The 20,891-nt window shown below is 66.1% G+C and overlaps 9 protein-coding genes across 9 annotated transcripts; 6 read left to right on the top strand and 3 right to left on the bottom strand.

Annotated features, from left to right (window-relative positions):
* The first annotated feature begins 548 nt into the window (after positions 1-548).
* Positions 549-1,633, top strand: V1510DRAFT_421592 (uncharacterized protein). The gene is made up of 4 exons (XM_066934646.1): positions 549-1,109; positions 1,141-1,215; positions 1,247-1,292; positions 1,325-1,633. Exons 1-4 carry the CDS (start codon positions 685-687, stop codon positions 1,580-1,582), a joined length of 804 nt encoding a protein of 267 aa, XP_066787301.1. The 5' UTR covers positions 549-684; the 3' UTR covers positions 1,583-1,633.
* A 169-nt stretch (positions 1,634-1,802) lies between these two features.
* On the top strand, positions 1,803-3,463 carry V1510DRAFT_421588 (uncharacterized protein). Its single transcript, XM_066934645.1, has 2 exons — positions 1,803-2,015; positions 2,185-3,463. Exon 2 carries the CDS (start codon positions 2,248-2,250, stop codon positions 3,277-3,279), a length of 1,032 nt encoding a protein of 343 aa, XP_066787300.1. The 5' UTR covers positions 1,803-2,015; positions 2,185-2,247; the 3' UTR covers positions 3,280-3,463.
* V1510DRAFT_237346 (uncharacterized protein) lies at positions 3,426-4,960 on the bottom strand. The gene is made up of 2 exons (XM_066930535.1): positions 4,668-4,960; positions 3,426-4,633 (listed from the first exon to the last, which is right to left on the bottom strand). Exons 1-2 carry the CDS (start codon positions 4,738-4,740, stop codon positions 3,573-3,575), a joined length of 1,134 nt encoding a protein of 377 aa, XP_066787299.1. The 5' UTR covers positions 4,741-4,960; the 3' UTR covers positions 3,426-3,572.
* Positions 4,961-6,906: 1,946 nt separating this feature from the next.
* V1510DRAFT_369060 (ABC1 family-domain-containing protein) lies at positions 6,907-8,845 on the top strand (the record flags this gene model as incomplete). The annotated part of the gene is made up of 2 exons (XM_066931376.1): positions 6,907-8,769; positions 8,801-8,845. 2 exons carry the CDS (start codon positions 6,907-6,909, stop codon positions 8,843-8,845), a joined length of 1,908 nt encoding a protein of 635 aa, XP_066787298.1.
* Positions 8,846-9,416: 571 nt separating this feature from the next.
* On the top strand, positions 9,417-11,461 carry V1510DRAFT_237358 (regulator of chromosome condensation 1/beta-lactamase-inhibitor protein II). Its single transcript, XM_066930536.1, has one exon. It carries the CDS (start codon positions 9,486-9,488, stop codon positions 11,358-11,360), a length of 1,875 nt encoding a protein of 624 aa, XP_066787297.1. The 5' UTR covers positions 9,417-9,485; the 3' UTR covers positions 11,361-11,461.
* On the bottom strand, positions 11,409-12,827 carry V1510DRAFT_421576 (uncharacterized protein). Its single transcript, XM_066934644.1, has 2 exons — positions 12,565-12,827; positions 11,409-12,462 (listed from the first exon to the last, which is right to left on the bottom strand). The coding sequence occupies exon 2, from the start codon at positions 12,433-12,435 to the stop codon at positions 11,563-11,565; it is 873 nt and encodes a 290-aa protein (XP_066787296.1). The 5' UTR covers positions 12,436-12,462; positions 12,565-12,827; the 3' UTR covers positions 11,409-11,562.
* Positions 12,828-12,833: 6 nt separating this feature from the next.
* Positions 12,834-15,200, bottom strand: V1510DRAFT_421572 (THO complex subunit 1 transcription elongation factor-domain-containing protein). Its single transcript, XM_066934643.1, has one exon. It carries the CDS (start codon positions 14,849-14,851, stop codon positions 13,265-13,267), a length of 1,587 nt encoding a protein of 528 aa, XP_066787295.1. The 5' UTR covers positions 14,852-15,200; the 3' UTR covers positions 12,834-13,264.
* Positions 15,201-16,058: 858 nt separating this feature from the next.
* On the top strand, positions 16,059-17,280 carry V1510DRAFT_421569 (cytochrome C1 family-domain-containing protein). Its single transcript, XM_066934642.1, has 2 exons — positions 16,059-16,271; positions 16,340-17,280. Exons 1-2 carry the CDS (start codon positions 16,218-16,220, stop codon positions 17,201-17,203), a joined length of 918 nt encoding a protein of 305 aa, XP_066787294.1. The 5' UTR covers positions 16,059-16,217; the 3' UTR covers positions 17,204-17,280.
* A 1,735-nt stretch (positions 17,281-19,015) lies between these two features.
* V1510DRAFT_369104 (glycosyl transferase) lies at positions 19,016-20,597 on the top strand (the record flags this gene model as incomplete). Its single annotated transcript, XM_066931378.1, has 2 exons — positions 19,016-19,101; positions 19,136-20,597. The coding sequence occupies 2 exons, from the start codon at positions 19,016-19,018 to the stop codon at positions 20,595-20,597; spliced, it is 1,548 nt and encodes a 515-aa protein (XP_066787293.1).
* Positions 20,598-20,891: the final 294 nt, after the last annotated feature.

Below are 20,891 nucleotides of genomic sequence, written 5' to 3'. Positions count from 1 at the left end.
CCTCCGGCGCGCGCGCGCTCTATAAGGCGCGCCCGCTGGCCTGCCGCCGGCGCCTGTTTGTATTCCGACCACCGGGCCGGCGCGGCCATGTGCGCTGGCCCACCGATTAGTCCGCGTGCCCTGCCGTCGCTTGTGTGTCGCGCGAGCCGGCCTGGCCACGTGGGCCGGGGGGCCGCCTGCGCGCGGCGTGACCTGCTCTGTGTGCGAACAAACGCGCGTCCGCGCGCGGCCGCCGGCCCAGGCTCCCACGGCGGCCGCCCGTGTGTCCTGTCGGCAGCCGCGCTGCCCGCGCGGTCTCTGCCGACTGCGCCGCCCGCCTGCGGCCAACTTCTTTGTTTGTCGCGTGTCGCCCTTTGCGCCTTTGATTCCGGTTATCTCGGCCGCACCCGGAGCCTGCCGGTCCTGCCCCGGGCCACCTCATCAGCTGCCATCGCCGCTCCCCTCGCAACCGTGGCGCGTCCCGGTATGCGCTCGTTGGTGTGCGAGGCGTTTGGGCCGATTTCAACTACCGTCGTCGCGCGGTTTCCAGAAGTCTTTGTAGTAAAGGTCCCAACCCGGCCACCACGACCGCTGGCTTGACTGCGGCCACAGCTCATATTGCCAATATCGGCGGCAATTCACGTCGGCGGACGACGACGAGCTCGAGGCTGGCTTTGACGTGACCGGTGCTCCGGCCAGTGCAGCATGGCCCAGGACATGAACCCGGATGTGCTCGAGATCTTAAATATTCTGTCGAGGGTGTCTAATGCAACCACAATCGATTCACCGGCCACTGCGGCAGGCCCACTAGCTGCGACCCGTGTGGCCGACCCGGCGGCGGCTGCGTCGACGCTGCTGACTGGCCTGTCGGCAGCTGGAGCGACGCCGCGGGCCGAGAGCCCGGCGGAGGGCTATCTGATGGCGGCGATAGCGGCCACGGCCAGTCGCGATCCGCCGGCGACGGCGCGGTCAGTGCTGGTGGCGCCGCCTACGAGCGCTCCAGACCCGTCTGCGATCAAGACGTACGCAGCTGCGCTGCGGTATATCACCGGGACGCTGCTACAGGACAAACGGGTCATGGACCGGATCAAAAAAATGCGGCAGCACCAACAAGATCACGAAAAACAATGGTACGGAGACGGCAGGACAGGCTGACGACAGGTTCGAGGGCCGTGAGGGCGTCAAGCGCAAGTACGAGCAACGACGTAAAGGACGCAAAACGCTGGAGGGCGTGCTGTAAGTGGGCAAACGGCGTTGCTGATCTCAGAAAACTCGTCGGCGGCAACACCGACAAGGCCGAAGAGGAACTACAGGTAGGGCGGATGGCGTGGGGTACTGACGGCAGCGCCAGGACTCTCTGGACGAGACCGAGGAGTTGGCGCGGTACGACCTCAAGGTGCACGCCGCGTCGGTGCAGATGGTGAAGGCCATGAGCGCCGAGCTGGCGTCGCTGGGCGTGCCGCTCTTCTGTAACCCGGACTACATGGCGGCCGAAAAGAATGCCGAGAGCAAGGCAGGAGCGGTCGACGGCGATCTGGCGGAGATGCTGGAGAACAAGCGCAAGATTGTTGAGCTTCTGGACGACTTGTGCGACGAAGACTGAGGCGCATAGAGGCAATGCATTGATCCGGCGGGAGCCGGCATAGAGAGTAGAGCCGCACGACGCGGGACATCACGTGATATAACGCGCGGTCCTGGCCGCTGCAGATGAGAGCCAGGCGCAGGCGCGGTGCCGCGACACTGCGGCGGCCCGCGGCCTGTGCGGCCTGCCACAGCCGCGGCCGGCCGGCCGTCATGGCGCCCCGCGCCGACCGTCCGCGTGCGCTGTTCCCCAGACCGGCCACGAAGCGGAGTCACGTGAGATGTGTGCACAAAATTTTTCCAGCGTCAGAAATTTTTTCCCGAGTCCGCGACTAGGAAAAATCTCAGGAAAACGCACTCCAGACGAGCAGCGGAGGCTTGAGAACGCAAGGCTGAGTTGGAACAGCTAGTGGAACTCGTGTGCTGGCAGTCGGTTGCTAGTAGAGACACACAGGGTATGTGAGCGACGAATTGTGATGGCCCGGCCGTGCACGAGCGGCGGATGGGTGTGCGTGCGGATTGCTGCTGCCGGCTCGCGCCGGCGGTGCCGCTGTGACAGAGCCCGCACGTCCCCGAACTGCTTCTCGCTGGCCGATGGCTATGTCGGGCATCGCTGACTCCCAGGACCGAAGTTTGGCGGACGAGTCATCGGACGTTCGAGCGCACATCGACCAGACAGCGGCGATCATGCTTCTGGCAAGCTACAAGCGGCGGCTGGGCGCACTGGCATTGCGGACACGGCGACCGGCCTGTGCGGCCAGTGCCGCACAGCGCAACACCTTGCCCCGGCTCGACAGCACCTGTACATATATGAGCAGCACGGGCACCAACAACAGCATACAGTCTCGTCGGGTGTTCGCCCGGCAATTGCATTCGTCGGCGCCGGCCAGCGCGGTCTTTGATTTCCTCAAGTCAGTCAAGCTGCGGCAGAGCAAGACCGAGGAGCAGAAGAAGGCCGAGGAGGAAGAGGAGGAGGAGGAAGAGGACGAGGCCAGCGAGGCCGCGGCGGCCGTGCCCGGAATCACGCTGGCGGACGTCAAGCACCGCAAGTCGGCCATCACTGTCGAGGGCGAGGAGGGCAGTGAGCTGCTGGAAGAGGTGCTCGAGATCGGGTTCAAGAGCAGCGGCCGCGGCTGGCGCGACCAGATGAAGGGCTTCACGGTCGAGAGCTGGAAGTCGCAGACGCCGGTCGAGAGTATGGACGCGGTCGAGCGGGCGGCCAAGTTGGTCGTCGCAGCTGAAACCGGCGCGGTGACGGTTGACTGGGCGGCGCCTTTCGCAGTCTACGTCGACGGCGCACGCGTTGAGTCGCCGCAGGACCCTTTCACGACGCTGCTCGAGGCCACGACCGTGCCCGAGCTCGATGCAGACTGGCAGGATTTCCGCCTGGACGACGTCGCTGCTCGGTTCGCCGTCACAAAGCGGCTGAGCCAGCTCACGGGCCGGACCGTGCCCGACGCGGTCTTTTCCAAGTCGCGGACGGTGGGCGATCTCGTGCAGTACTACGCCACCGCGCTCAAGAAGAGCGCCAAGTACGGCTTCCACCAGGAGGACCCGTACAACCCTTACAAGACGCGTCTGCTGATAGACCCGAAGGAGTACGCCGGCACGAACGTGACGATCGTCGAGCGCCCGAGCAAGGCTACTCTGGCCGCCGTTAAGGAGGAGGTCCAGCGCGAGATCGAGAAGCGGGTCCAGCAGGCCGAGGCCACCGCCTAAGCTACGGTCCGCGCCGCCTCCAGCGACGCCGCGCGCCGCGCGCCGATGTATATACGCACAAACCACCGCGGGCAGGCGGCGCAGAGCCGTCTGCACTGTATGTAACTGGTCCAGGACCGCACAATAAAGCACCATCTACATCTGTACACCGTAAGACAAAAACCTCATAATAAATTCCCAAAAGATACACCCATACCCGGCAGCGGGCGAATATAACAGCCAAATATCAGATAAATACAGGATGAACAAAACTTTTTGGGGCCGGAGCCCGTCCGAGTCTGCGAGAGGGAGGCTTAGTTGGCCAGGGCCTGGCGCTTGGCCGAGGTGCGGTACTCACGGCGAGCGCGGACCGAAGCGGCCAGGTCGTCGAGCATGGTCACGGTGGATTCCCACGAGACGCACGCGTCGGTGATCGAGACACCGTACTTGAGCGCCTCCTTACCAGCGACGGGGACGTCCTGGCGGCCCTCGTTGATGTTGGACTCGATCATGACACCAATGATGACGTCCTCGCCCTGGGCCAGCTGGCGCGAGATCTCCTGGCAGACCTTGGGCTGGTTGCGGTAGTCCTTCATCGAGTTGCCGTGCGAGCAGTCGACCATCAGGACACCGTCCGAGGGCAGCTTCTTCTTGGCAGCCTTGACCGAAGCCTCGTCAAAGTTGGGGCCGCTCTTGCCGCCACGCAGGATGACGAAGCAGTGGTCGTTGCCCTTGGTGGTCGTGATAGCAGCCAGACCCTGCTTGGTGACGCCCATGAAGTGGTGCGGGTGCGACGCAGCGCCGACGGCAGCGATAGCGACGTCCAGCGAGCCGTCGGTGCCGTTCTTGAAGCCAACGGGGAAAGACACGCCCGAGGCCAGCTCGCGGTGGAGCTGCGACTCGGTGGTGCGGGCGCCGATGGCGCCGACCGACAGCAGGTCAGCCAGGAACTGGGGCGAGATGGTGTCGAGCATCTCCGAGGCGATGGGCAGACCGGCGTTGGTCAGGTCGCAGAAGAGCTTGCGCGAGACACGCAGACCCTTGTTGATCTGGAACGACTCGTCCACGTCGGGGTCGTTGATCAGACCCTTCCAGCCGACGGTCGTGCGCGGCTTCTCGAGGTAAGCGCGCATAACGATGAGCAGATCGTTCTGGTGCTTCTCGGCCAGAGCCTTCAGACGGCCGGCGTACTCGAGCGCGGCATCGGGGTCGTGGATCGAGCAGGGGCCGACGACGACGATGAGACGGTCGTCGCGCTTGCGCAGGATCTGGATCGCAGCCTTACGGGCCGAGAGAACGGTCTCGATCGACGAGGCCGTGGCAGGGAACTCCTGCTGGAGGAGCGCAGGCGAGACCAGAGGGTCGTATCCGGCGACTGCGGTCAGCGGCCGTGGTGGCGCGGCACTTACTTCTGACGTCCTCGGGCTCCTCGGGGAAGAGGCTGGCCGCGGGCGAGGCGGTGGCACCGTCGTGCGAGAACATCTGGAGGTCAGCGGTGGTCGAGAAAATTTTTGGCGGCCGGACGGCTTAAACCGAGCGGCGAGCGGTGGCGGCTGCGGGCGGTGCGGGCGGCGCAGCCCCAACGGGCGGCGTACCGGCGCCGTGGATCCGGCGTGGCTGGCGGCGTTCGGCGTGCCAGCGCCGCGGGTCCAGCAGCCGGCGCTACCGGCGTACTGGGCCTACGGACGGCAGCCGTCGCACCCGCCGCAGCAGCGCGCCCGCCGCTCGCGGCGGTCCGCGCCGCCAATTCGGTTCTGTGGCTTACCGGCATAGGGGCAGGGCTCATCTTGCGGGATTTAGGCAATGCTGTGCAGTTCGTGTACTGAGTGGAGAGTCAGCACGGCGCCAGTCGGGGACGGAGCTTTATACCTTCAGGGATCGTCAACAAGGGCGCAGCGTTTCTATACTAGCGTCCAATGGCAAGAGTAATAATTACAAAAATAAGAAAAAAAATTTGATCGTGGTCGTTGAAACTCTTTCTTGCGTGTCAAACAAAGAATTACTCAGTCACCGGTGGTTTGTTTCGTCGAGTTGTTTTTTTTAACGTTGTAAGGTTCGGGCGCGACCGGCATTATAGTTTTTGCGAGGGTAAGGGCGCCTTAGTGGCAAGCCGCCAAGAGCAGCTGGGCTAGCCGTCCGGTTGGCCGGCCACCGGACCGGCGAGGGGCGTGGGCGCTGGGCTGGCTGGACGGTGGCGGGTGCACGAGCCGCGCAGCTCCGGGGTGACTACGACATCCACGTGATGCGGACAACGCCAGCGCGTGGCCGGCCGGGCCGTCCTCGGCTGCGGCCACGCGGGGCGTTGTACGGTGGTTGTACGGCGTACGCCGAGCGGGGTCAGGTCATGATGACTAGCGGTGAATTGTCTATGTACAGCGGGAGCATTTTCCTAGTTCTGGTCGATCTCGGCCTGCTGTCGGTCAGACGGCACGGGCCGAACACTTACCGACTGGTTGCGGTGTGCCTCGAGCCACAGCTTCTTGCGCTGCTGCTGACGGTAGAGTCCGACGACGGAGCCGAGCGCCCAGTAGCCTGCCCGTTAGCGTTTTGATCTGTGCCGTGTGGCGGGCCCCGTGGACAGCCGCGTGAGCCGCACGAGCCGCACGAGCCGCGCTGCACTACAAGCCGGCACGCAAGCAAACAACGCGAACGGCGCGACAACGGTGCGGCCGCGGCGCAGCTCACCGGTGACCACGGCCGCCGGCCAAGGGCCTGCAGCCGCCGCCCAGTGCCACCGATCGTGCGCTGGGCCCTGGCCGCATGTGACCGCTCGTCGTCTCGCGGTCGTCCCGCACTCGGTCCGCCGCTCTGTCCACTGTCCTGCGCGCCACGCCACATCACTTACCCGTGAAGGCGACGAGTCCGACGACCGTCACGCGGTGGACCACGTCCAGCGCTCCAATAGACCAGCCCTTTGCCATAATGATTTGTTCTCTGTGGATACGTCTGACTGCTCGTCTGGCGAGAAAAAATTAGAGCCCAAACCCGGTGCTTCGCGGCAGTGCGCTTATGCCGCAAACGCGGCGCGGCGCGCCATAGCCTGTCCGCGCGCATCGTCTGGGAGAAATACCCAGAAAGGCAATAGTTCAAGCTGCACAGTTCCCAACGTGGCCTACGCGAAAGGCGAGGCCCGTCGTCACTATCGTAACATCAGCATCGGCCGTGGTGACGCAGTAAGGACAAGGCTGAGCTCAGCGCTGCAGATGCGAATGCACTAGACTTGGTAAGCATGCCCCCGGTAATCTGTTTCCTGGACCGTCGGTCGCCCACCCGCAGAATTGGCCGGGAATCTCAGCCGGCAGGCTGCGCGGATCGACCCGGACGATGACGGTCTAGGTCCGCAGCGGCCACGCAGGCGACCGACAAAGCACGACGAACACAGCTGACAGACAGTGCGAAATGGCTGCGCCCCTACGAACTGCTCGAGGACTGGTGCGCTCGCTGGCTAGCCGGCGCGTGGCCGGCCCAGGCACGAGCGGACTTTTGGGCGTCTTCCGAAACCCGCCGGGCAGCTGTCGGCAGCAGACACGAGGACTGTTTGGCGGCCGCCCCGGCTGGGGGTCTGGCCGCGGCGGATCGGGCCGGGCCCGACGGCCGCGGCTTGCGTGGCTGCTGGTCGGGCCGTTGACCGGGGCCGGCGTGTGGTCGATGCAGGTGCACAACGACGAGCCTCTGCCGGCGTTTCCAACCCTGGCGGAGGTCGACGAGTGCGCCAAAGCCTACAGCACGCGCGAGGAGTATTTGCTGCACGTGTCGGACGAGGACGAGATCCGCCGGCACCCGCACAAGGAGCGGACGATGAGTCGGCTGGCCGGGGCGCCTTTGGCGCGGTCGCGATCGCTCAGCCAGCGCGTGATCGCCGGCGTCGGCGCCGTGTACGAGTACGCGGCGACCGGCGTGCGGTTTGTGCACCTCGTTGTGATCTTTGTGCCGGTCGTGGTCGGATCTGTGGCGATATTCTTTGGTCGCCGGCTTGCAGAGGCCGATAACGAGCGCACCGGCGCTCTCTGGTGGTACAGGCTGCTGGTGCACCAGATGGAGCGAGCCGGCCCGACGTTCATCAAGCTCGGCCAGTGGGCCGCGTCGCGGACCGACATCTTCTCGCAAATGATGTGTGAAGAGATGTCCAAGCTGCACTCGAACGTGCAGGCGCACGGCTTTGACTACACCCGACGGACAATCGAGGCCGCGTTCCCCGGAAGAACGCTCGATCAGATCTTTGAAGAGTTCAACCCGACGCCGCTGGGCGTCGGCGCGATCGCCCAGGTGTACCAGGGCCGGCTGGCGGCAGACCTGGCCGAGCTAGAGGCCGCGGACGTGTCGACGTCGTTCCGCAAGAACCGGATCGTCGCCGTCAAGGTGCTGCACCCGCGCGTCGAGCCGATGGTGTACCGGGACCTGGCGATCATGCGGTTCGGCGCAACGCTGCTGCACTACATCCCTACGATCGAGTGGCTGTCGCTGCCGGACGAGGTGGACAAGTTCAGCGAGATGATGCGCATGCAGATGGATCTGCGGATCGAGAGCACCAACCTGCAGATCTTCCAGCGCAACTTTGGCGAGCGCGACGGCGTGCACTTCCCGCAGGTGCCGTTCAGCCTGCAGTCGCCGCGGGTGCTGTTTGAGGAGTACGTGTCGGCGGTGCCGATCAACAAGATCCTGCACATGCCGGCGGCGAGCCGGATCGACATGGAGCGTGAGATCGCCGACATGGGTCTGGACGCGTTCCTGAAGATGCTGCTGATCGACAACTTCGTGCATGCGGACCTGCACCCGGGCAACATCATGGTGCGGTTCGTGCGGCGCAACCGGCACCGGTTCCTGATGGACCACCTGCGCAAGCCCGCGCCGCCGACACCGGAGGAGGAGCAGGCGCACGCGGCGGCCGCACTGGAGGTGCAGGACATCGTGGCGCGGCTGATGGCGATCGAGGACCCGGCCGCGTTCCGGCGCGAGCTGCAGACGCTGGACAACCGCGGGTTCCGGCCGCAGGTGGTGTTTCTAGACGCCGGGCTCGTGACCGAGCTCAGCGACGTCAACCGGCGGAACTTCATCGACCTGTTCACGGCGCTGGCCGAATTCAAGGGCTACGAGGCCGGCGAGCTGATGATCCAGCGGTCGCGGACGCCCGAGACGGTGGTGGACGCCGAGAAGTTCGCGCTGCGGATGCAAAAGCTGATCCTGGACGTCAAGGCCAAGACGTTCCGGCTGGGCAACGTCAGGATCGGCGACATTCTGACCGAGGCGCTGCAGATGGTGCGCGTGCACCACGTGCGCATGGAGGGCGACTTTGTGAACGTCGTGATCTCGATCCTGCTCCTGGAGGGCATTGGCCGCCAGCTGGACCCCAACATCGACATCTTCCGGAGCGCGCTGCCGATCCTGCGCCGGCTGGGCACGCAGGGTGCGCAGGGCGGCGCACAGGTCCTGCAAGACCAGTCGGTGCTGCAGATCCTCAAGGTGTGGGCCGCCCTCGAGGCCCGCCAGTTCGTGACGGGCTCGGCCCAGGACGTAAGTACGCCGTCGGCAACGCTGACCGCAGATGGTGCGCCTCGTGCGCCTGGACCAGCTGTGCCCGAACTACTGAATGCATCTCCGCTTGTAGCGCCGCACGCCGTGCGGCTGCGGCCCCTGACTGCGCCGCGCGCCGTGCGGCGCGCGCCCTGACGCCCGCGCCCGCGCGCGCTAGCTTCATGCGGCCTCGTCCCGGCATCATGCGGCCCGGTTGCCTTCTTTGTCGCTTTCGGTTACGCGTTTTGATTGGCGCGCGTTCCGTGCATGACATCACGTGATGGTAAACAAGCCGGAGTAGTAAAAATTTTCGTCATTTTCCCAAAACGTACATAGGCGGCACCTAGGATCACCAGGATACTAGCACCACACCGAGCCCAGCAGGTTGCACAGATCGCGGCAGACATTGACGGCCATCCGATCGAGAGCATCAGCATCCACGCAGCGTCGCACAGCAGCGATCGCCGAAAGAGCAGGCCAAAGAGAGCACTGAGCGGCCGTTGAGAGCCAGAGCAAGCGCGAGCGCGCGGAGAACAGCAGGTGAGCGATGGCGACGGCGCGGGCGCCAGGGCGGGCGCCAGGGCAGCGGCCAGGGCCGGCGCCGGGCCGGCCCTGGCCGCTGGGCGCGGGGCGATGGCGATGGCTGGCGCGGCGGCGATGGCTGGCGCGGCCGGCGGCGCGCACGAAGGCGACCAAGCGCTGACCGCAGAGACACAATGGTCGTTGCCAAGCGCAAGATCTCATACGAGGAGGAGCCGCCCAAGAAGCGGGCGGCCAAGACCGCGTCGGCCGTGGAGGAGCCGGTGCCGGCGGCCAAGCGCGCGTCCAAGACCGCGTCGACGGCCAAGGCGACCAAGACCGCGTCGACGGCGAAGGCCACCAAGACCGCGTCGGCGACCAAGGCCACCAAGACTGCGTCCGCAGCCAAGGCGACCAAGGCCAGCTCGACGAAGGCCAAGGCGGAGGCCAAGGCGGAGGCCAAGGCGGAGGCGGAGGCGGCGGTGCCCAAGGCGCCCAAGAAAACGTACTCGAGCGCGTCGCGGACCAAGTCGGCGGCGCCCGCGGCGTCGCGCAAGCGGTCGTCCACGACCACGGTGGCCACGTCGCGCAGCAGCAAGATGTCGTCGGTCTCGACGGTGTTGACGGAGCCGGACGAGATGGACGAGGACACCAAGGAGGACATCGACCAGAAGGTGCTCGACCAGATCGCGGAAGAGCCCGAGCCGGCGGGCCGGACCGAGTCGTCGTACGTGCCGCTGCGGCTGCGCAAGGCGGCCGGCGCGGAGGTGGTGCCGGTGCCGGCGCTCAAGACGACGAAGCTGAGCGTGCTGGTGTTTGGCACGGGCTCGATGTCGGAGCTCGGGCTGGGCCCGCTGGCCAAGAACAAGGAGGTCAAGCGGCCGCGGGTGAACGCGCTGCTGGGCATCGACGAGGTCGGGATCGTCGACTTCGCTGTCGGCGGCGCGCACACGCTTGCGATTGACAAGGACGGCCGGGTGTGGTCGTGGGGCTGCAACGACCACGGCGCGCTCGGGCGCAACACGTCCGGCGGCGAGGAGGGCCTCCTGCGCGACATGGACGCCGAGGACAGCGACGACGACGACGGCGACCTCAACCCGATCGAGAGCACGCCGGCCAAGGTCGAGGCGCTGCCCGAGGAGGAGACGTTTGTGCAGGTGGCGGCCAGCGACAACCTGTCGCTGGCGCTGAGCGCGAGCGGCCGGCTGTGGTCGTGGGGCACGTTCCGGTGCAACGAGGGCGTGCTGGGCTACAGCGAGCACGTCAAGTTCCAGAACACGCCGGCGGTGGTCGAGCTGCCGCACGCGGTCGGCCAGATCGTGGCGGGCAAGGATCACGTGCTGGCGCTGACGACGACCGGCCGCGTGTTTGCGTGGGGCAACGGCCAGCAGTTCGAGCTCGGCCGGCGGGTGCTGGACCGCGGGCGCATGGCCGCGCTGCAGCCGCGCGAGTTCGGCCTGCGGCACATCAAGTACATCGCGTCGGGCGAGTTCCACTCGTTTGCGATCGACGACGCCGGCCGCGTGATGGCCTGGGGCCTCAACCAGTTCGGCCAGTGCGGCATCCCGTCTGAGGGCGGCGAGGACGGCGCGACCGTGACGGCGCCGACGTACGTGGACGGCCTCGACGGCAAGAACATTGTGCAGCTCGCCGCCGGCGAGCACCACTCGATTGCGCTGGCCGCGGACGGCACCATGTACACCTTTGGCCGGCTGGACATGTGCGAGGCCGGCTTTGCCAAGACCGCGCTGCCGCCGTCGGTCGTCAAAGACGACAGCGGCCGGCCGCGGTACGTGGCCGAGCCGTCCGCGCTGACCGGCGCGTTTCCGACCTGGGCCGCCGTCGCCTGCGGCAGCCACCACTCGATCGCCGTCGGCGTCGACGGCTCTGTCTGGACCTGGGGCTTTGGCGAGACGTACCAGGTCGGCCACGGCCCCGAGGGCGAGGACGTCGAGGTGCCGACGCAGATCGAAAACACGGCGTGCAAGGCCGTGCGCGTGACCATGGCCGGCGCCGGCGGCCAGTTCAGCGTCATCGGCGGCGTGCCGCGACCCGAGACGAACGGCCACTAGGCAATTTTGTATACCACGAGCCCCAGCGCGAGCCGCGCCGTGTAAAACTAAGAAATACAGTGTAATTTATGTTTGGATATGATACGATTAGTTTACATGCAAGCCGCGCAGCGCGCCGGCGTCGTAGTCTAATCTTGTGTCCTTGCGGATCGGGCCTGTGTCGGCGGCCGCTGCGTGCCCGGCAGCGAGCGGCGCGCGGCGGCTAGGCGGACCCGGGCGTGTCCGCGAAGATGGACATGACCGCGAAGACCGAGTAGAACAGGCCGAGCGGGTACGCGACCAGGAAGCGCATGTTGTGGACCTGGAGCACGTCGACAAACATGGCCGACGCCGAGTACGTGCACCAGACGATGGCCAGGACCGAGAAGATGTAGCCGAAGAACGAGTCCATCTTGACGACGACGCCGAGGGCGGCGGCCACGACCAGCGGCAGCAGGCAGTAGCCGAGCAGCGACGCCGTGCGCACGATCGCGATCGTCTGCGACGCCATCAGGTTCAGGATCAGGTGCAGCGAGACCGTGCCGAGCAAGGCAACGCCGTAGATGTAGCCAAAGTGCACCTTGCCGGAGAAGAGCAGGCACGTGCCGAAGAGCAGGCAGAACAGGATCGGCCCGGCCAGGTCCGAGTCGTCCAGGATCGACGACGAGCCCGTGGCGCCGGCCGCGCTGGCCGCACGGCCGGCCAGGTACGGGTCCGACGGCGCCGACCGGTGCGCGGACAGCGACGCCGCCGACGAGAACGGGTTCAGCACCAGCAGCGTCTTGGTCTTGATGTGGCCAAAGTTGATGCCGAGCTCTTCCAGCAGCGGCGGCTCGTCCGAGTACCCGCCGGTGCCGAACGCGGCCAGCCAGCCCTCGGAGAGGCGCTCGCCGGTGGCCGCTGACTGGCCGGCGCCGGCGCCCGCCGAGCCAAAGTACGTCGACCCGAGCGACGACGACGAGCCGGCCGGGCGCATGCCGTACGACGACGCGCTGTCGTAGTTGGACGAGTAGAACTGCAGGTTGTTGGCCGCAGGCGACGGCGCCTGCTGGCCGTACTGGCCCTGGTTGGGGAAGAGGACGTTCTGGTTTGCCATCGGAGCGGTGATGCCAGAGACGGCCGGCTGCGGTCAGCACTGCCGGCGAATTGCGACGCGGCGCGGCCGGGCCCGATGGCCGCGGCGCGGCCGCCGCGACGTGGCTGGATCGGCCGAGTGGATGCTCACCTGAGCGCTTTGTTATCAACGATCACGCCGCGCGAATCAATCCGGGCGGCTCGGGACGGCGTGCGAGGGCCGAGAGTCAATCCGGTCGCCTTGCGAGCACGGAAGAGGGCGGGAGTGTGGCGGGTGGACGCGAACGGTGAATTCGTTGCGGAGGCGTGGTGGTGATCAGAGGAGAGGTGGTCGCACACGCTCAAAAGACGGCTGGCGATGGCGACGGCGACGCAAGAGGCCTGGCGCCACCACAACGGCCGCGAGCACCAAACGGCTCGGCAGGGGCTACGAGGGAGCTACGCGGCGACGGCAGCCGGGCGCTGGGCGAGGCGCGGCGCGGGGGTGGCGAGAACGGTGGTGGTCAGTGCATTGGCCAGCCGGCGAGATCTCTAGCTAGGGCCACGATGAGCGGGGCGGCGGCTATATGGCATATTGCCGCAGCGGCTATATGGGTGCGTCCGGCGGGCGTGGGGCGGCGACCCGGCGGGCGGCTATATGACCTGTGCGGCTATATGTAGGGCAGGGAGCCTCCGGCGGCGGTCTTTGGGCAGCTGCCGCCGCTCGGCAGGCCGGGGCCTGGAGCTGCCGCGCACCGAGCGCGCGCTAAAGAGCCGCCAGCGGAGCCGGCTGCGGCCAGGCCATATAGCCGCATATAGCCGCATGCCGATCCTCGACGCGGCCGCTCACGGCGGCTATATGCATGTAGCCGCTAGGCGCGGCCCTCAAACAGGCCCCCAAAGCCCTTGTCGCGCGTGACACGTGAGAAGTCAATCCACATGCCCTGGGAGCGCGCAGCGCGCAGGCCGCGCCACTCGCGCGACGAGCGCTTGTCCGCGCTCTCCTCTTCGTCGGGGTCGGCCGGCCGCCGGTATTTGTCCGGCGGCGGGATCTCGCCGTACTCGTTGCCGCGGCGCAGGCGGCCGATGCCGGTCGGGGTAGATGCAAACAGTCTGGACAGGGCAGGGGTGCCCATGGCGTGACGGTATGGGCGCTTGAGACCGGGTCCGGCCGGCGTCGGCTCAGGCACGTGCGGCGGCAGCTCGAACGAGGGCGTGTTGGCCTCCTTCCAGCGGACCCAGGCCTTGTCGCGGCGCAGAACGATGTTGAGCGAGCGCACGTAGGCTGCGTCGAGGTCGACCGCGCGGCCGGGGACGCGCTGGAGCGCGTCGACCAGGTCGCGAAAGAACGCCACGTCGTCCGACGTGAGCGCGGCTGGGGCCGCCAACGCCTTGTTGGCCGGTGGCGGGCCGGCAGCTGCCGTGTGCAGCGCGTACTCGACGAAAATGCGGATCTGCGCGTAGATCGCCCGGCGGAACGAGACGTCGCGGAGCTCGAGATCGAAGAGCGAGTACGACGTCAGCCACTTGGGCACGAACGTGTCGGGCACGTCCGGGTCGGTGCGCGCACGGTCGGAGGAGCCAACAGTGGCCTGCGCGCGCAGGCCCTCGAGGACCTCGGTGAGAGCCGCGCGCGTGCGCGCCAGGACTGCCGGGTCCGCCAGCGCCGCCGGCGGGTTGGCAAACGCCTGCTGGAGGCCCCAGAACGTGGCGTACGCCTCGGCATCGGCCGCGCCGGCCGGAAGGCTCTGGGGCGGATCCCACGTGGTCGTGTTGGCCACGTTAAACTCGCCGCGCTGGTTGAGACCGGAGAGCTCCGATAGCGGAAACGCCCGGGCCAGGAACATCAAGACCTTGCCGGCAAAGGTAGAGCCCTGAGTAGCCGACAGCCGTCGCAGGATGGCATTGCAGAACCGGATGATGGTTGTTCCCGGAGGCTTGCGGCCCGAGATGTTCTTGGTCAGACGCTCTTCGCGCGTCTCGAGGAAGGTCCAGAAGCGCAGGCACCATTCGACGGGGTGCACGTCGAGCACGTCCAGGATCAGCAGATGCACGAGCGTGTACTCGCACCGGCCAGCCTCTGAGAGCAGCAGCACGGCGTCGAGCGTGTTGGACACGGCGTTGTCTTGGCGGTTGTCGTCCGGCAGCGACGCCTGCGCATACAGCAACGAGCGTGCGGCCGAGTCCACGTGGCCGCCGGTGAGGTCGAGAGAGTCGAGGTCGATGTTTGCGGGAGTCAGCGGCGTGCCAAACGGGTCTGGGCGGTCCGCAACGCCGGCCACCGCGGCGGCCAGCGCCTGGCTGAGCGACGTCGACGGCAGCGGGCTCGGTGCCAGCGATCCGGGCGTGTACGCAATCGAGAATCGGGTGATCGCCTCGAGCGGCGAGAAGGCCGGCGCATCGACCGTTCCAGCCGCAGCGCCGGCCGCCGGCTGTTCGGGGACGGATGCAGAGGCCATGGAGTCCGGCGGTAGAGTCGCGGCAAGTTCTGCGTTGCGCAACCGCCGCACGGACTGCGGCGCGTTACCCTACGCGATTCTCCGAGCCGCACGAACTGCGGCTCGTAAGGCGGCACGCCGCCCTTCAGCCCCTGCCGGCCGCAGCCGGGCACCGCAGCGGTCACCGATGCGTCCGATGGTCCTCCGCACGTGCACCGCGTCTTCAGGGTGTATGCAAGTCCGCCGATCGCGTACGTCATACAGCCGCACCGAGCCCACTACAGTTCGCCCGGCCGTGCGACCGCAAGCGCGGCCTGTGCGGTCGACGGGCCGTAGCCGCCGAGTACTTGAACGGTCTCGAACCTCGTTCCGGCGTAATCGGGAGCGGCTGGCGACCGCGGCCGCCAATATACGTTGGGCGTACGCGTGACCGCGTCACATGACAGCGGTTCGCGCAGCTGCAGCTAGGGTTCGCAGCCGATTGGCAGCTCAGACGTTCCGCAGACGCCCGAGCCTAGCTGGGCCTCGGCGCCCGAGACCCGCCGGCCACGTTGGAGGCGGCCGCCGTAAGATGGGCAGTCGTCACGGCAGCAGCGGTAGTAGCCACTGGAGTGGCCGGCCGCGTACAGGTTCGCCGGCCGTCATTGGGGGCCGGTGTCAGCCGAAACAGTCCAGTGGCTACTCTGCCGGTAGACCGGAACCACTAATGGGAGGGGGCAGGCCTCTGGCGCCAACTCTGTGCGACCACTAGACCACTACCGGGCGGCGAAAGGGGCGGCGAAAGGCCACTACGCGCCACCATTAGACGAGCGGCCGCCGCTTCATCCACGCCACCCAGCGGTTGTCAGTGGCCACCGCCGGCAGCGAACGCTCGGCCTCTACCAGCCGGCGCGGCGCGTCCATATAGCCACCGCGGACTAGCAAGCTGAGTAGACCGCGTCCAGGCATTGGCGGCCGGCACGCTCCGTTGTGGGCCTCCGCCCGCTACCGTAGGCACCGGTAGGCGGGTGCCGTAGCCGCGGCAACGCGCCCGCGCGCAGCCGGCCGTGCGTCGCGCCGACCGTTATGGGCCCACCGACAGCGGGCCGGCCGGAGAGCGCGGCGGACGAGGGGCGCACAAGTGCATAAACCGCGCACGGTAATGCGCAGCCAATAGGAAGAACGGCATATTAACGAAAACTCGAAAATAGCGAGGAAAATGGAAAAAATGCCCAAAGGAGCAAGAGGTTTGGTAACCACTCAGAATTAGAGAATCACGATTGGAATCGGCGGGCGTCCTAGGAGAAAATTACACAGTGTGAATTTTTTCTTCCGTTCCTTTTTCACTCTGTGATCCTCTTGGCCATCGTTTCCTCAATTACATCCCCGTCCATCTAGCAGGTTCGCTATGTTTAACCGTTTCGCGTCGTCGTCCATCAAACGGGTGTCGGAAAGAATCGCGGTAGGTGGTGGGCGGGCGTGCGGCCGGCCGGCCGCGCGCGGCCAATTGGCGGCAGTGCTGACAGACAGGGATTCTCGACTCAGGCTGCGCCCAGCCAGAGCCGCACGACCAAGCAGGCGGTCGCGGCTTCGCTGGCGGCGGTCGGACTCGGCGCGTGGTATGTGCAGCTGTACGGCAACCCCGTCAAGGCGGTGACGATGGCCGAGCACGGTCTGCACCCGGCCGAGTACCCGTGGCCGCACAACGGCCTCACCCAGGGCTTTGACCACCAGTCGCTGAGACGTGGCTTCCAGGTCTACCAGGAGGTCTGCGCGTCGTGCCACTCGCTGAACCTGGTCGCGTGGCGGTCGCTCGTCGGTGTCACTCACTCGGCGACTGAGGCCCGCGAGATGGCCGAGGCCGTTGAGTACGACTCGGAGCCCAACGACGAGGGCGAGATCGAGAAGCGCCCCGGTAAGCTCTCGGACAAGATTCCCGGCCCGTACCCCAACGAGCAGGCCGCCCGTGCCGCCAACCAGGGTGCTCTGCCACCGGACCTTTCGCTCATTGTCAAGGCCCGCCACGGCGCCTGCGACTATGTCTTCTCGCTCCTGACCGGCTATCCCGATGAGCCCCCGGCCGGCGCTGTTGTCGCCCCCGGCATGAACTACAACCCCTACTTCCCCGGCGGTGGCATTGCCATGGGCCGTGTTCTCTTCGACGGCCTGGTCGAGTACGACGACGGCACCCCCGCTACCACCACCCAGATGGCCAAGGACGTCACCTCTTTCCTCAACTGGGCCGCCGAGCCCGAGCTCGACCAGCGCAAGCAGGCCGGTCTGAAGGTCCTGACCGCTACTGCTGCCCTTTGGGCCATGGCCCTGTGGGTCAAGCGCTTCAAGTGGACCCCCATCAAGACTCGCCAGGTCTTCTACAAGCCCCCGAAGAACTAGGCTCCGGTCAAAACGCGTCATGTCTTTTTGTGTTGTAGTGTAGTCATCATAGATGTAAAAACATTCATCTCTATTCGCCCTTGCCCTACAGGGGGCCGCCGACGCGATCCTGGTACCCACTGCGGGAGGATGCGTCGGACTGGCTGCAAAACTGGTGTAGTTTGGCGGTATTTTTGCCAACCGAGGACGGGGTGTGACGGTGTTTGGCGAACGTTGGATCGAGGAGTTGATTTGCAAACGTCGGTCGCTTGCTGCATGCTCAGGGGATCGCCCAATGGACATGCGGAGGGCATGTCGAGTGCCTGGGTGTGCCCAGGACGGTCTGCAGTGGCCTAGCGGGCCAGCGGTCGGCCATTGAGCGGGTGTGGCTGTTTAGTGGACCTCTAGTGGTCGTCCAGTGGCTAATTCTAGACCGCTATAGGTGTCCACTAATCCAGCCGTAGTGGTCGCGCCATGGCTCACTGACGCGCGCTTGGACCTGGCGCTCCGGACAGCCTGTGATGCCCGGCGGCGGCCGCTGGGCCGGATACATCCCCCAAGTTCTGGGCTGGCAGATCATGCCAGCTACATGTGTACGATTCGGTCTCTGGCTTCCAGTGCTGCCACGGGCAGACCGGCAGCGTTGCGCCATTGCTTGACGACGCTCAGTCGTGTCCTGGGATTCGCGCTGACTGTTGCCGGCGCCCAGCCGTAGGCGGTAACAGGCTGAACCGCCGCACCGCGCGCGGCTCGTCACGTGCAGTTCGCGCCTTCGAACGCGCCGCACAGCATGAACGCACTAGCGCACTAACGCACGCTACGCCGTCTGCCACTAGACAGGGGCGTCCAGTGGCTGCCGATGGTCTGTAGCAGTGCAGCCAGTGGTCTGGCTGCAGCGGCCTGTTCCGCTGTCAAAACTGCACTAGACACCACTGTCCGGCGCCAGCACCCAAGCGACCGCTCGGTAGGCGCACGTAAAACACCATAGACCACTACGCGTCGTGCATCGGCACGGCCTTGTAGATCATTCACAAGTGTACCCCGTAAGGCTGGCTAGGGCGCGGGCGGGGTAGAGCGGTTACCAGTCGACTCGCCCTCCCGCCCACCACAGGCAGGTCACTGCCTGATTAATTACGTCTTGCAGGGCCGACAGAGCGCCGCTGCACGTACTGAGAGGGGTGCGACCACATGTACGAAGACTTGCTTCAGTATTTGCAGCGACTTGCCAAGCAAACATGGCTCAGCGCTGACCAAGGTCCTGATAGACCGACTAACGGCGTGTTCTGTGCGACATGAAACAGAGGTCTGCCTTGCTGCATGGTCGTCTGGCCAATCCGGTTGGCTTTGGTGCAGTGGACTTGTTTGATAGAAGTCCACTGTGTATGTCCTTGGTCCACTGGTGATCTGATGATCTCGTGCCGGGCAGCAGCTGCACAGAGACCCGCAGCTTTTGGAGAGTCCAGCGTCAGGTCCGCAACCGTCCGAGGGTCGGCATAGCCCATCAGACCGCAGTTGCGCCAACAGACAGTGGTTCTGGCCGCCTGCAGCGCTCTCGGCGCTCTCGGCGCTCTCAACTCTGCAGAGGCCCTCCCCAACTACCCCCACAAGGTCGGTCCTATCTACCAAGCAATCCGCAGTCTGTACAGTCCCCCCCCCTAGACCCAGCAGCCAGTCCCCAGCGGCTCGACAAGCGACGACCAGTGTGAGTCTCGGAGCTACAAGCGTGCGCGGTGCTGCCACAAGCGTGATTCCAACTAGGGCGGCCCGGGGTGAAGAGGCGCAAATTTGGGTGGGAGACGTGGCGGCCCACGACACAGGACGCGTCGCGACAGAATGAAACTCTCGACAGGGCTGGATCCGATTCTTGGGTACTCGGTAGTGGCATCGACAGTGTTCAAGCTGCTGCTGGTGCCCGGGTAGTACGTTGGACGGGCGGAGCGCGACTGACGACAGCCGATCGACGGACTTTGAGGTTCACCGCAACTGGCTGGCGTTGACACACTCGCTGCCAGTATCCCAATGGTACTACGAGGCACGGTCACAGTGGACGCTGGACTACCCGCCGTTCTTCGCGTACTTTGAATGGGCGCTCGGAAAGGCGGGGGCGGCGCTGGCGCGGGTCGGGCTGGCGGACGCGCGGATGCTGGAGGTGGGCAACCTGGAATACGCGTCGGCCGGCACGGTGCTGTTCCAGCGGGTGTCGGTGCTGGTGTCAGAGCTGGTGCTGGTGTACGCGCTGCAGCGGTTCGTGGACGGGCACGGTGCCGGGGATAAGCGGCGGGCATATGCGGTCGCGCTGTGCGTGTACTTCTCGCCGGGGTTTGTGCTGGTGGACAGCATCCACTTCCAGTACAACATGATGCTGTTTGGGCTGCTGGTGTGGTCGTTTGTGCTGCTGCGTGAGGGCCGGCTGGTGGCCGGCGGCGGCGCGTTTGCGGTGCTGCTGTGCTTCAAGCACATCTTTCTGTACCTGGCGCCGGCCTACTTTGCGTACCTGCTACGCACGGTGGTCGTACGGAGCGTGGTGCCGCCAGAGGTGGACTGGCGGCGCACGGCGGCGCTGGGCGCGGTGGTCGTGGGCGTGTTTGCGGCCGCGTTTGCGCCGTTTGCGTACTGGGGCCAAATGCCGCAGCTGCTCGCTCGTCTCTTTCCATTCTCGCGCGGGCTGTGCCACGCGTACTGGGCGCCAAACGTGTGGGCGCTGTACTCGGCCGCGGACCGCGTGCTGCTGGCGGTGGGCGAGCGCGCGCCGTGGGCGGTGCGGGCGGTCAAGGGCGTGTCGCCGACCGCAGGCCTAGTGGGCGAGGCCACGTTCTCAGTGCTGCCGGCGGTGCCGCCGCGGTTGACGTTTGTGCTCACGCTGTTCTACCAGCTGCAGGCGCTGGGCATGGTGCTCTGGAAGCCCTCGTACGAGCGGTTTCTGGGCGCGGTCACGCTATGCGCGTACGCGTCGTTCCTCTTTGGCTGGCACGTCCACGAGAAAGCCATCATGCTAGTGCTCGTGCCGTTCACGTTCCTGGCGACGAAGGACCGCCGGTTTCTGGTGCCGTTCTGGGCGCTGGCGGCGGCCGGCTGCGTGTCGCTGTTTCCGCTGCTCATCGCGCCGGCCGAGGCCCCGATCAAGTACGTCTACACGGTGACATGGGCGATCGCGTTCTACGTGGTCTTTGGCGAGGTCGCTCCCGTTGGCCCGACCCGCCGCGTGTTTCTCTTTGACCGGCTGTCGACGGCGTACGTGCTGGGATTTGTGCCGCTGTGCGCGGCAACTGCGGTGGCCGGCGCGATGCGTGGGCGCGGCGGTTGGCTCGACAAGTACGAGTTCGTTGAGCTGATGGCCACGTCGATCTACTGCTCGCTGGGCGTCATTGGCTCGTGGTTTGGAGTAAGCTGGCTGTATTTCTTTGGAGAATGGTAGACGCCGTGCATCCCATTCTGTCGCACGGCACGGCCGTGCCTGTGCGTGGCTATATACACTTTCGGGTGCGTGGTGGGCGGCTATATGCATATAGCCGCTGGTACCCGTAGACCGCCCGGTGGCCGGGCATGCGCGTGCGCCTCCGGCGGCGACTCGACGAGTGTGGCTGCCCGGCGGCAAGCGGCTGTGTGCATATAACCGCAGCTGGGCCGCCGGTGCGGGTTGACGAGCCTCCGGCGGCCACTCCGTGGAGGGTGTCTGCCCTTCGGGCAGGGAGCCGGCGTGTGCAGACGG

The sequence above is a fragment of the Dipodascopsis tothii genome, assembly GCF_038497935.1.
Source record: "Dipodascopsis tothii strain CBS 759.85 unplaced genomic scaffold V1510scaffold_31, whole genome shotgun sequence".
Lineage (NCBI taxonomy): Eukaryota > Fungi > Ascomycota > Lipomycetes > Lipomycetales > Lipomycetaceae > Neoaidaea > Neoaidaea tothii.
The sequence above is the reverse complement of the archived record's forward strand: the minus strand, read 5'-3'. Positions and strand labels throughout refer to the sequence as shown.